Raw genomic sequence first — 14710 nt, 5'->3', positions numbered from 1 at the left:
ACCACCTGGGGTTCTAACGTGCACCTAAATCAGTACACAGGCCTCAGACGGGTGAGCTTAGTAGGCTGCACACAACTGGGAATGCATGCGGAAGTAAATGCTGCGCTTCAATCATTTTCGTACCCATCGTTTACGAGCACACGTGCATCTGGAAAAGCTGCCCTCTCGCAACAGCCGTTGTGCTCCGTGAGCAGTAATTATTTCCATGCTTTGGTGGTATCAGCGGTGCTCGTCATGAGACGCAAATTGGTAACTGGTGGCTGCACATAGTTAAGCGGGGTTGACAGCAGGTACCGAACATATTCACGAGAGCTTGGGCGAGTACCAAAATGCCTGATAAGTACTGGCAGGCTTGGAGAGCTGTTTTGGACGTGGCTGTGGCAATTCGACAGCTTGAGTGAAGTAAAAAGGCATGAATTCGTTTTCGGGACAATGTTGTAGTTTTTAGGGAGTCCGAAATATCGGACTGCGAAATATACCCGCCTCTTTTCCGCACTTGTCAATACTTGTCCGAGAGCAGACACCCCACTGCTATCAATGAGCATGCCACAAGCGAAATACAAAAAAAGCACACCTGTAACAAATTTCAGCACTGTAGGATTCAGGGGCGTAGCCAAGGGGGGGGTTGGGGGGGTTCAAACCCCCCCCCGAAATTTTTCAGTTTTGCTTGTGTATATATACACTCACGCACACAAACGCACGCACGAACACACATAAAGTATGGTTGAACCCCCCCCGAAAAAAATTTCTGGCTGCGCCCCTGGTAGGATTGCATGCTGGCCACCTACAGGACTGGGAAGTAGTAGTAGTCTGGACACTACAGAGCACTTCTAGCCCTGTTCTCATTTCACAAATGTCCCCACTCTGTGGTGCAACTACAGCTATGCGCCCATTTTCAATGCATGCAGCAGACTGCCCTCCTTCCTATCCAGCAGCCATAGTACAACCTTAGTTTTTATGCACCAACTTGTATTGTCATACTATCAGTGAAATAAGCTACTGTCAAAGGATTTCTCACTGATCACGTGTTCTTTCACAAGTTTTGCTAAATGTGTGATTACTTGCACATGCCTGCTGGAAGTCATTATCTCCCTGTATCTTACTAATGACTCAACCCCGTTGTAATGCCCTAATGACTGTTTAGCATATATGAATCACCTGCAACACAGGCCCCTGCATGTTCAAATCCGTGAGTCGCGCAGGGCAAGGAACCACCTTAAGTTCAGGGGTCAGCCTACACAGTGCCAACTTTCCAATATTTTTCAGACATAGTACATGTTGGCAAAATCAAGCAAGACGCATCCCACACTTCAGTCACCATTTGGGCTGGTACACTGGTTCAGTAATGAAGATAGTTATTGCATGGAAACACTGCAATAGCCAAGTCGGCTAGAAAAATACGGTTAGCAACTAAGGAAATCCCACGTTTGGCTGGCAATTTATATTACTTTGCTCCAAATAACTTCCAAATACACAATCTTAGAAGAAAGTGAATATTGAATAACATAATACCTGACATGACATTCAAAAACCACGCACCCTACATTATTTGCAAGAAGCCAACTTACCAAAGACCATCGTAGCTGCTGGAGACTATCAAAGAGCCATCACGGTTGAAGTGCACCTGCAACACAAGCTTTTTAGTTGTGAATGTTGGCTCTCATGCACAGACACTCACCGCAGACACAGGATCCGAGTGGGCAGGCAGAGTCTTGAGACACTTGCCAGTCTTGACATCCCAGATGCGCACACTTTCGTCAAACTGCAATGCATACGAAGACCTTTTGCATCAGAGTGCTCAATAAAGCAGTCAACAAACCTCACTGAAAGACTGTCTCTTCTAATACATGCCTGCAACTGTGCACCGTACTGTGCACGGTAAGTTCTTGACATACAACAAGGTCTTGCTGTATACACATGATGTTGTGCACTGCAAAGTAAAAGCTTGCTCTTTCTTTACCACAGCTATTCAGATCGATCCGTCAGATAATACAGTATATGTATACAGCAGACAACTTCACATCTCATTTTATACTGAGACACGTAATACAGTAAAAACAAATGTGTTAAAATGGAGCAGGGATATTTCATGAATCTTAATGTTTAACAGGCTGCAAAAGACAGACTCCTAGCAGTGAACGTGTCTCCTGCTGACTCAACAATATCATTTTTAGGCAATGAATTGTTGATGCACACCTCCGTTAAAGCCACCTTTTCAATTGTTTAATTACCTGAAAGAAAAAGCCTCCTCATGCTGCCGATCACTTAGGCAAAAAATAATCGTACCAAATTACCTTGTGAGTAAGAAACAAAATATATTGGGGCTGGAAAAAGATTTACACCAATGCACATTTGTTCCTGCACTACCCCCTAGGAGTTGTGCTTTCACGCCATTTGAACGGCAAAAATACTTTTTTGTGCCTGCTGAAAATTGAAGGATGTGCAGGCCACATAAAACGAAGTACACGTGATAAAGCGTTGTTGTAAAGTTAACAAGTGCAGTCCGGCGCTGGAAAATCCTACTCGCCCAGCACAGCGAAAGGGATGAGGTCAGCTGCTGTACACACAGCTGCTTCAAATTTTTCAGTGCTGGTCGCATTCGCAACTGGTGTCAAAGTGACCTGCATGATGCCATTCTTGTTCATTGGGAGCTTTCCCTCCCAAGGTCATTTAAGTATGCACACACGCCACATGCAAGCAGGAGACCTGTGACGTCGGCAGACATCATCTCTTCCAGATATACTACTCGTCCACTTCTAGTGCAGCATGACGTAATTACGGCTAAAAGGTCAGTCACTTTTACTTATTGATGCTACAAAAGGAAATCTGGAAAAGTTTACAATATATGAAACCCTATTGTCACGTGGTTGTGACGGTGAAGAAGACCGCAGCAAGACTGGGAAATACGGAACCCTTTATTTGGGTAAAACTTGAGCCCGGAAAATGAAAGCTCAAACAAGCGATACACGCTGCGCACTGATAGTGGCGTGAACAGCCTTCGGCCATCAAGTCGTCTGCCAAGCAGTGAAGCACGTTGGCATTTATACATATGCCACCAAAGATTCCAGCATTATCGCTAACGGCTGCGTAAGTTCCAGAATAAGCTCTAATGTTCGCGTTCAGCGCGTAACCTCATCGGAAGGTTCTAAAATAATCTGGATGGTTCCAAACCGCGCAAGACAGTAGTTACACGTGTAATGGGGCGGTAACATAAAAAATCAGAAAGGAGCGCATGTTGCAATATCGTGAATTTTATGGGTTGCGCACGTAGAAGATAGTGCAATGTTCACATGCCCAACGTGTCACCCGTTGTGTAGTGGTGAAAACTGCATTTCCTTCTCGCCCAACCATTACTTTAGCCCATGACATGTTCCCTGTCGCAACCTAGAAGATTCCTTGCCCTAAATACTATTTCTTTCTCCATGCCCAGAGGTTAGTCCACGGCATGGACTTTTAGAATCAGTTTAGGTGTTATTGCTTCAGCAAAGTCGCGATTCCGAATGTGTGTGCATTGCAGCAAAAAACTCACTGCTGTCACATTCTTCCGCAATCAGGAGAGTGCCACTCTTGGTTATGCCATACCAATATCAAATTTCTGCAATGAGAAGATTCCCAGCAAATTCTGGATCAAATTGGATACCTCTGTATGACCACATATCTTTGAGATTGTCTTGTGTATGCACGGCACCACAGTGCGGTCTATCTGTGCCCTCAATGGTGCAAACATTTACTTTATGAAAAAAACTCACTGCCACAGCACCATGTACATTAACTGGACATCCAGCTCTTGAAAAGCACGCTTCCTGGTTTGAAAGTGCCTGATTACTCAAACGTGGGCATTTTTTCAAGACAGCATTCTGGAAGCTAGTTTTTCACAAACTTTGAATGTGATGAATAGAATAGCAGCAAAGGTTCATTAACAGCAGCTTCACAAGGCACACAAGCGTGGTCATTGCAAAAACAAAGCAGTGTCAGAAAGTCTTCTATTTCCCACAACTCATACTGTCATCAATTTGGCACAGTGTAGGACGCAGCAGTAAAACCAGTAAAGATGGAACTCTCTCCACTAGGCGGACATATGACCAGTAAAACAAAACACAGAGTAATCGTAGCAGCAGACACGGTTGTCGACAATTTAATCTGTACACGAGTCATTCCAGCACAATCACAGGAAGCGTGAATGCATTCTAGTATGCACTCACTCCACTGTTCATGCATGTGTAGTGCTTACTTCTTTCTGTGCTTTGGCTCGAACAAAGAAGAGAAGCCCAACAAAGTCAGGCGCACACGAAAGGTCCCGCTTTAGCCAATTGCCACGTTTCCGCCAGTGCAAATGTAGATAAATATGCCGTGCTCAACGTGTACCTTGAATACTGCATTTATGGCAAAACAGCGCAAACTAATGTGCCACCGCCATAGTTCGGCAAACTCACTCATGAGTCGACTCATTCAGACTCACTCAGACTCAGATCGGGCCATGAGTCTGAGTGAGTCCAAGTGAGTATTATTTTGGTGAGTTTGAGTCCGAGTGAGTCCGGCTAAGTAAAATATCAGTGAGTCTGAGTCCGAATGAGCCTGGTCGAGGAAAATTTTGGTGAGTCTGAGTCCGAGTGAGCTCAAAGGACAAAATATATTTCTTGAGTGAGCCTGAGTGAGCTCCACACTTTTTTGACGACCTACGATTCTATCTGCACGACTTCAGCATTACTATCAGCCTTACGTCGGCTCACGTTTATACTCCAGTCGAATCACACATACTTCAAAGCACAAGCGTTCATGCGACCATTCAATATTTATTAATAAGGGCATGCGTTATTGAGAGGGGAGAGCAGATTGACCTCCCCCCCGCAAACTCTTTCACAGGAAGTTCTTGATAATATCTCGTGTGAGGCACATCTTTCAATAAAAAAAATGTACTTACTGGATTGCAACCAGTGATAACTCATATCTGAAGGTACGAGATCAAAAGGCACCAAGTAGAGCACCAATTTGCAAGATATTCGTGTTAAAGAGCATTGACACCATGGTCGAAAAAGCCAATTACACGCTAACGGACTCATGAGTCGACTCACTCAGACTCAGAGCCGCGAGTCTGAGTGAGTCCGAGTGAGTAATATTTCGGTGAGTTTGAGTGAGTCCGACTGAGAAAAAGTTCAGTGACTCTGAGTCCGAGTGAGTCCGGTTGAGGAAAATTTTGGGGAGTCTGAGTCCGAGTGAGCTCTAAGGACAAAATATATTTGATGAGTGAATGTAAGTGAGCTCCACATTTTTTGCCGACCTATGGCCACCACGCTTTTGTGCACAGCGGTCGCTTCGCGAAACAACAAACATGTGGCGTCGTTACTACTGTTGCTGCAACGGTAAGTGCTGGATGCAGTCATTACACGGAAAGAAAAAAATTTTCAGGACAGAATTCTTCGGCAAAAATATGCGAGTAAATATAGTATTACATAAACCTGTTGTGCAGCCATGAGATGCTAATGATGGCCCAAAAGTAAGTGGCGTCTAAAACATGGTGGCTTGTTTGATAGGTAATCAAATCAGTAAGCGCTAGGAAAACGTGGTCCTCGAGATGTGCAACCAAAAAAAGAAAACACTTGGCGGCCATGACGCATTTCCGGCTCCCGCAATATGCAATACCACTCTGATCTCAAAAATACTGATCTTGACGGTGAAGGCTATGCTTCTGTGTACCACAATTTTTGGGATCTGGAAACATCACGATGGCCATGTCTGAACACTACCAACTGAATTCCCAAAGGCATAACCTTCAAGGTTAGCAGCTGCGGCTCAAAGTGCGCAAGCTAGGACATAGCTGACAGCTCCAAGAAAGCCCTCAGACTTGTCAGGCTTGACTGATGAATCCCCTCGACTGGTGGCTCCACATTCCCCAACTTTTCCCTGTTTTCCCAGTTGCTAGACACCCTGTCATATCATCAATATTTTACCACACCACAACTTAGTATGCAAGTGAATCCAAGTAGAGCAATTCATTCTCGCAGCCCATGATAGCTGTTCCACACTTCTGCTTTATCTAACAAGGTGAACTGCAACATTTGCATCAAAATTGTGTTTTGGTGCGTGGTACCTAGAGTGGAAAGTCCTAATTTTGTCTTTTGTACATCTTTTGCAAGAAATGCCAATACTTGTGTTCTTTTATAAACATGTTTGTGCACAGCACAGTAGCCAACAAAACGGTTTTGTACTTAACGAAATTTACAACAGCAATGATCTGATTAACGCAGACTCATCTGTATAACCCGAGGCCACACATCTTAACACTTTCGTTACCACGGAAAAATCGGTTGTTTCTGGGTAGTCCAGGAAATACATTTTTTTTTTCCTGCCACAGAAATTGATCGATGCTAAAGTGTAGGGTATCAAATGATAGAGGAAGAATTGGTCTTTCCAACTGTATTAATTTCAAAGAATAGACTTATTTCAAATTGGACCAAGGAAGGTCTAGACATCATCGAAAAAGCTACAGTTCCAGTCAAGTTTAAAGGGCAGGACTTCAAACTGCCACTTCTCGTTGTAAGGAACAAAGGTTTTATCTGGTACCATTCTTCTTCTCCTTCTAGGAACAGATTGGTCCATAATATCGCCATTTCAAATATACCATCCTGGAGCAAAAAAACCACAATAGCAAAGCAACTATTTAACATGTGAAACAGATTGGAGGCGGTCATGTTCATCGTTTTGGTCGCAAGGTGTTCATGCAGCACTGGTTTAAGAGATCTGGCCCACTTTGATCACAGCAATTGCAACATATGGCTCATTTTTTTATTCAAAACAGCTTTTATGTGTCCATGTTACATTCGGAAAGTGACACATCTTGATCATTACAAATCTTTTTAAGGTGTGCTTTATGTTCTCCAGAAATTGAGCCCAATTTTGGTTTCTGCAAATTCTGATGACTTCAAGCACCAGTATGGCTAGTTGTGATGACGTCAGCTACCAAAACACTCAAAATGGGCCGCTTGTATGTCACCAATGGAACCACAAAGCAGAGCGGCCATGGAAATATCATGATATCTTGCGTGAGCACATGACGAGAAGTTCATACCGTGTAGTGACATCAGGGTACAGCAGGAACCGAAACTAGCTTTTAGAAACATAATGTGATAAATTTTTCAGGGTGCACTCACACTTACCAGTACATTTACTAGGCTCTTGAGTGATTGACCTTTCATATAACACAAAAGACAAGTGAAACTTTTCAAGTCAGTACTCCTTTCAAAGAACCCTGAATTTTAAGCAAAAAAGCACAGTGATCAAATTGGAGGCTCATGAGCAGCACATTCCTTTGCTGCTTCACTCGATACTGAACAAAAAGTACTAACCGAGCCCGAAACTATGAGGTTAGATTGCGGGTTGAAGTTGCAGCAGAAGACATAGTTGCTGTGGCCCTTGAGAGTCTTGAGGCACTTGCCCTGCATTATCAAGAGAGCACTGTCACACGCCATGCATTTGAAAATGTTAGCACCACCGAATAACATTCTGTCAATGCCACCAATTCTGGCGGTTACCGATTAGTTATGGCCACCTGAGGCTCTTTAACATGCACAACACCAGGCACAGGTATAACATGACGAATGGGGCTCATTTCTTTTGCAGGTAGAAGAGTTCTCCTTTCACCTGCAGCAGTGCAACAGAAGCTACGCAACGAATTGTGCAAGGTCTCACACTGGCTGCAACAGCTCAAGCTTCATTTTTCTTTATACTTTTTTCGAAATTTTGTGAGTGGCACAGCTCATTAACCATGGTATGCCAACTACACCTGCTAGTTGAGTAATGTGTTGTCTGTGCTCTGCCATTAGCAGGTGTTGCACCCGTGCACAAGCATGAGAGGTAGGCATGCAGGAATCGCAGGCCTCGACTGCTGCTGAAGCAAGACAGAGCTGTGATGATGAAGAAAGCAAAGTGCAGCTGGTAAAGACGCTTTATTGGGTGTGCCCAGTAAAAAAAGAAGCAACACACACGAGTGCAGCACAGTCATCTAATGCTTGTCAGAACAAGACTTTTATACATGCGTGCATCAGTGTTAGAATAAACTCACTACTCACATCATGGCACACAACCTTATCAAACAGTCTAAAACTATCGTCAAGTTTCTCAAGCGCTCCAGCCCGTGCCAACTGGTGGTAACAGTTTCTGTGAGTGAAGTACGATCACATCAAAAATACATAAATACTAATCATAATAATAATATCTGGCGTTTAACGTCCTAAAACCACAATATGATTATGAGAGACGCCGTAGTGGAGGGCTCCGGAAATTTCGACCACCTGGGGTTCTTTAACGTGCACCTAAATCCAAGTACACGGGCCTCAAACATTTTCGCCTCCATTGAAAATGCAGCTGCCGCAGCCGGGATTTGATCCCACGGCCTTCGGGTCAGCAGTCGAGCGCCATAACCACTAGACCACAGTGGCGGGGCAAAAAAAAATACATAAATAAGCGCGCGTGGCAATGCCCCTTGAAAAAGCATTGCTCCAGTGCTGAAAACAGAACATGGCGGTAAAAATTCATACAAAAGAAATTTACAAAATAAGTTCGAAATGAAGTTCTACCGTTCATCAGCGTGCATCGGGTCGCACGCAGTGGCAATGAGAGTTCAAACGCCGTTGGGAAGAACCTTGCATGGCCCAGAGAGGCTTCTTGCTAAGGGCCATCGAAGAGGCTTCTTGCTAAGTCCACACTAGAGTATCGGCATCAAGACCCACATACTGTTGCCAGACTTGCATTCCACAAAGTGTTGTCAAAGGTTGTAACAATGGCTGTCTGTCATCTGTTGGTTCTTGATGTATAGATGGGTGAGATGTCAGGCTTCAGGTATAGTGGAACATCCAGATGTCCTCGTCGCTGACAGCATAGCGTCAAGTGTCGTTGCCAGGCTCCTTTTATACTTTTATCTATAGTGCCGGGACCGCGTTACCACCGCGGTCCCGGCACTTACCGGTCACGAACGGCGCACGCGTTCTCAGTGCGACATAGCGTTCTTGATAGGAAAGTGACAAGAGCTGGGTTTTCAAGAAAGGAAACGCAAGCAAGCCAGATGATTATTGTTGTGTACCAGGAATACTCCTGAAATACTCGACTTTTTCTTAGAGCGTGTGTGTGTGTCTGTCTGTTTGTCTAGCCACCTATGTCTGGGTGCTCTTGTGGTCATCTCCTTGACTTGCTACAGTTGAAACTCGATTTAATGAAGTTATGGGGATGCTCAAATTATTTTATTAAATCGGGAATTTCGTAAAATCAAGAATGAGATCTTCGAAACACTTCGAAATCTAAAATTGCGACATAGCAGCACCCAAAAGCTACCAAGGCATTGTTTCTGTCAGCAATCCATGCCTGTGCATCTGGAAAGTCTGTGTGGGCGGCCCAAGGGCGGCCCAGACATAAGGGACACCATGCCCGGGCAATGCAGGCCAGGTAAATGGTCACGCGGAGTTATGGCCGCCTACCGATATGCGATGATGCAGAGAACGAATACAATGATTGTGCGAGCAGGCTGAGCAAGAAAGATGGGAGGCGATGATCAGTGCTATCCATCGCACAAACCGTGGAATAACCAAGGCAACCACGTCTCCTCTAGCACCATCCAGAACATAAGAACGCTACTGGCTGCGGAGTCCATTGTTCTGTGCATTGCCGTGCCATGCAGCCTCATCAAAGCAAAGCTAGGGCCATAACTATGGCACGCATATGTTTTAATGCAATAGCATTAGATCACACGCTTGAAGAAAAAACCCGTCTCGGTCAAAATTAGAAGGAAATCACTGTTTTTTCACTCGGCTATTTCAGGAAAAACTTCATTAAATTGGGTTCGGTGGCCAAATTAGTTTGTTAATTCGAGTTGATGGCAACACTGAACACTATGGGTATTTGCCAGGGAATGGAAATTTCTTCATTAGATCGGGAACTTCATAAAAATTTGGGGGACGCTTAAGCTTCGCCTTTAAGAGTTGAACGCGATAGCAATATCCTGCCCCTAGTGCGCACTTCGAACATTACGAGTGTTTAATAGAATGCGCGCAATAAGGTGTGTGCCTTATGTAATGGGTAGCATGCTCTAAACGCGAGAATGCGCGAGAACCTTTTTCGAAGCTGCGATGCACCCACTACGTGGTCTTAAGGGAATACGCGCAGTAATGTGTGTGCCTTTTGTAATGGGTGGCTGCCTTTAAACCACCAAGTCGTTATGATATTGACGTGGTGTGACGCCCGATGGCAATGTACGCTTGTACCACGCAATCTTACTGCCATATTACATCTCATACTGTGACACCTGTATACAGGACGCGTATTTTTGGGAAGCATCAAAGTTACTTTCAGTGCAGCTCCAAGCAGAGGCGTGGCTGTGTGGTAAAACACCTGCTTGCCACGCAGACGGCCTGGGTTCGATTCTCACTCGGACCCAACATTTTTATTATTTATTTTATTTGCAGTTTTTTCGATTTTTCGGTCACGGACAAGATGATGATTTTTCGCTCACAACCAACGGTGCCGACGCCGACGGCGGAATTTCTGCGATACGAGCTCTTTAACGCTATCGCGTTAAAATGGGTTTTATTAGATCCGAGTTTTAACTGTACATACATACCAAAATTGGCACAGCAGGATGTGAGTGTAGGACGAAGATGACCGACAGGTCACAACATGAATAATATGACATGCCTCTTGCATACATTAAGAAACCCTTTTCCTTGTCACGTGTGGCCCATACCCGCATACCATGGCCCGTAGTAAGCAAGTATGCACCACAGGTGATAGCCAAAGGGAGCAAAAACAGACATAGGAAACTTTACAAGACACTTTGCATAGATTTAACGAAAGACATACTGTTTGTTATAGTTAATTTTAATGTAGCAGACACCATTATGATCCTCAGCCAGCAACTATGTGGTATAGATCGTAAACACGAGCAGCTGTGCCGACAGTTGCCTAACATCAGCTGTGGCGGTGGTGCTCGTCTAGCATCCATTGTGGTTGCAGTGTTGGCTATTCATTCCTATAACAATGCAATAAACATTACATATGCACACCTATGACTCTGCAAACTATAGTGAAGCGCTGCCCATCCCTGCAGGAATATGCCAGCGAATGCTCCTTACGGTATGCACATCAGCAGATCGTTGTGTTCACTTCATTTGAATAACAACAGACGTCTCTGTTCCAACATGAGTGCCACCTTAAATCGCAGAATAAGCACACCCTTTAGGTGCCAAGGAAGTCCACAAGCAAGCCAACAATATGGACACAAGTACCCAATTAATTTACCCAAAAACGTCAATCCACCTCCCGCAACACTTGGCTCAAAGCCAAAAAAATGTGGCACTGGCAGTTACTTGCTGACTGTTTCGCACAAAATTGATTCCCACAATGCGTTGGATCTGCCGAAATTTTTTCTGGTATCTGATAAGTTTTGACCATACTACTACAACTTGTGAATACTGTACTCACACTGCTCACTTCCCAGATCTTGAGTGTCTTGTCATCCGAGGCGCTGACCAAGAGTCGGCTGTCCGTGGACCATGCAACATCTGAGATGCCCTGCATAAAATGTCATAGGATTCACTCCAAAAGCATTGCCATACGTTTAGGTTGATCCAAAACTAAACTTGGAGGATGCTTAAGCTTCGCCTTCAAGAGTAGAATGCAATAGCGTAACTGGGCCCTGTTCACATCGCTCTCTCATTCGCTAGCCAGGCTTCGCTTTTCAGTGAACACCTTAATCGTGCTGCGAGAAGAGTGCAACAGCCGAAGTAGGATTTGGAGCAATTTTTGTAGCAGGAAAGTGTTGCTTTTGGAGCAGGTTAGGGAAGAAAACTGATTATTTTTAGCACCAAATCCCAAATTTGGAGCAGAATAACAAAGAAAGCTTACTTTTAGAACAGAAAACAAAGCTGTACGAACCATTCAACGTCAGCTAACTCGTGCACAGCGCATGTGAGCTCTGCAACTTGAACAAAAACAGCGTGTTGAACTACCCCACAGTGCAAACAATGACGATGTCCGCATTATCATTTGCAGCGCCTGTCAAATAATTTTACATGCGTTGCAAATGCTAATGCGGACCTGCCTACATGGCGGCCTCCAAATTCAGTATAATCCTAAAGCCGGGGTGAGCGGGGGTGGTGAAAAAAGAAAACTGGCATACATTTTCATTTTTTGTTTCTCAGGGCTGCAGAAACGTCATAGACAGCCCTGAATAATTGCCAGTAAATTTTTTAGACGTCAGCGATCAAACCAGTAGCCATAACTATACAGCATGTGCCTGCACGTGAACAAAATGTACTGTGTCCCGTGCATGGTGTAAGAATATTTTCTCACACATGGCCCTGTGACAGCTAGTACTAGTAGCCCCTTCCCAATCTCAGTACCCTCTTCCGCAAGACACCAGTGTACTGCGGCAAAAGTAACTTAAAAAGCATTCTGCACGCAATACAAGGCCACGAAACTTTAGAACCACTGTCCCTTGTTCTTTTTTTTCGAGGTGGGGTTAGGTCTGTTTATCGGGATATTTATGGCTATGCCCACGTAATCGGGAGGATCGCTCAAAGTTAGGGAGTCTTCCTGGCAAATCAAGAGAGTTGGTTGGCAGGCAAATGGCCAATGTTTCCATCGAATGCACCGGCGGCACGTTGTCAACATTTTTTACGCGGAGTTTCCGCTTAATAATTTTCAAATGCCAATGTAGAGCAGCATTGCAAACAGCAGAAAAAAAACGTTATGGGGTACTCAACATAAAGCACACCTACGCCTTTTCTGCGCATCTGGATTGAATTGGATGATGATATCCAAACTGCAGGTGGCCAACGCGGCCCCCATTTCTTCGAGGATTAAGGTTGGGCATTTTGGCGCAGTTTGGCACAAAAATAAAAAAAAATGTATCGAATTGGTGCAACTGATGCAGCTGTTGCACTCCTGGTACGTGTAACACATTGGCAGTTTTAAACTATCCTGGAATGCCTAGTGCTATTAAGGTTGCGAAATGCCCACCACACAATAATTCATCATTCTGCGAATGAGGGAAGTACCCAACATACATCCATAAGGCAATACGTGCACCTATGCAGCCGCACACTTTGTTGGTGCTGCTGCTCCTGGTGACTAATTATGCCCGAGTCATGGGTGGGCCTTAAATCACCCACTCGTGGCCCACCCATTCGTTGCCCAATTCACAGGGTGCAACACCTGGTGCAATTTTATGCTTCTGCCATGCAACAATACATGTCCTAACGCGACTTCTCACACTATTGCCACGCCCACTTCTTGTTTTATTTTGATGTATTTGGGTTTGACCAGCAAGGACGGTTGGCAACGCTCAACGCTGACCGCGAATTGTCTAGGTTATTCCAGAGCTTGCGCGACCACCAGTGATAAGACTGGAAAGTTCGATGCGTGATGTATAAAAGACGGCGCGTCCCAGCCATGAGCAGTTTTTATTGACGGCAGACATCCTGTTCACCACTATCAGTGTACAGCGTGTATTGCTGTAGTTTGACTTTCCTTTTCCCGGCCACAAGCTCGGCCAAATAAAAGTTTCATCTTCGACACGCCGCCGACACGCCGCCTGCTGCCTTCGTCGACGTCACGATCCCATGACACTATATAACACCTGTATAGGGTTTTCCTTTCGAAACGGCTTCAAGTACTGCCGTGGCTCTGTGGCCCTGCAGACAGCCTGGGTTCAATTTCAGCTCAGACCCATGATTTTTATTATTTGCATCCATTGCAATTTTTCGCTCACAACCACGATGCCAACGCCTAAACCGGAATTTCTCCAAAACAAGCTCTAACACTATCGCATTAACCCTTTGCGGTCCAAAACCTTTACCCACTTTCCGGCTCTAGCGGTCCGAAACTATTTCGCCAGTTTCTGGCGCCGCGAATAAAAACACAAGCTGTGGAAGAGAAACGCACAGGATATTTATTTTTGCTCCTGCATTCTGCAGGCAACTCTTTTAGTGATATTTGGGCAACGTATGATACCGCTCAAAGCATTCCCCTGTGTGCAGGCCAGGGTTATTACTGCAGGTTTCCACCGCCGCCGTCGTCGTCTTCGTCACTCACTTCTGTCGAATCACTGTCATCACTGTCTGGTGGAGGCACGTAATTCTCTTCCTCACTAAAGTCATCCTCGCTTTCGCTAAAAGCACCGCCGTAAAACGCACGCGGTGAAAACGTGGCCATGCTTCTCAGCGAACCGCGCGCGCGAGTGGGTACGCTCTAGGCCCCGTGCTGATCATAGTGCTGCACCCTAGTGTCAAAAAAGTAAAACCTCAACAAACAAAGCTCACTTATTCCTCAAGAGATGGCCCTTCATGTATACAAAAAATGCGCGCGACTCGCGGTGAGAAAACAGCAAAATTTAAACCACGAACACCCTTGTCGGGCGGGGCCCGACAGCGGACCGCTACGGCCGTGTTGCGTTGTCGGGCGCTGCCCGACAACGGACCGCAAAGGGTTAAAATGGGAATCACAGCAGGCTGGCAGGAGTTATGCTATTCAATTATTCGACCTCACTGCTTAAGCCAAGTTCATTTCCATCAACAATTCAGTCATGTTTTCCTGTGGCAACAAAAACGGTGCACAAAAAAAAAGACACAAACGAAGTGTAGAGAAGCACAGACTTTTGCCTGAAAAAGTTTAACGAGACCGGCTTTGCACACACTTGAACACAAGGCGACAAAACTCATGTTAA

The 14710-nt window shown here is 45.0% G+C and overlaps 1 protein-coding gene across 1 annotated transcript in view; it reads right to left on the bottom strand.

Annotated features, from left to right (window-relative positions):
• LOC119381605 (WD repeat-containing protein 5) overlaps positions 1-14710 on the bottom strand; it is a 133869-nt gene that overhangs the window by 47014 nt on the left and 72145 nt on the right. The window contains exons 6-9 of the mRNA XM_049412936.1: positions 11467-11556; positions 7344-7433; positions 1679-1762; positions 1569-1624 (exon numbers count right to left, since the gene is read on the bottom strand). Coding sequence (XP_049268893.1) covers positions 1569-1624; positions 1679-1762; positions 7344-7433; positions 11467-11556 — 320 coding nt within the window. The remainder of the gene's footprint in view (positions 1-1568; positions 1625-1678; positions 1763-7343; positions 7434-11466; positions 11557-14710) is intronic.

The sequence above is a fragment of the Rhipicephalus sanguineus genome, chromosome 1 (assembly GCF_013339695.2).
Source record: "Rhipicephalus sanguineus isolate Rsan-2018 chromosome 1, BIME_Rsan_1.4, whole genome shotgun sequence".
Lineage (NCBI taxonomy): Eukaryota > Metazoa > Arthropoda > Arachnida > Ixodida > Ixodidae > Rhipicephalus > Rhipicephalus sanguineus.
The sequence above is the reverse complement of the archived record's forward strand: the minus strand, read 5'-3'. Positions and strand labels throughout refer to the sequence as shown.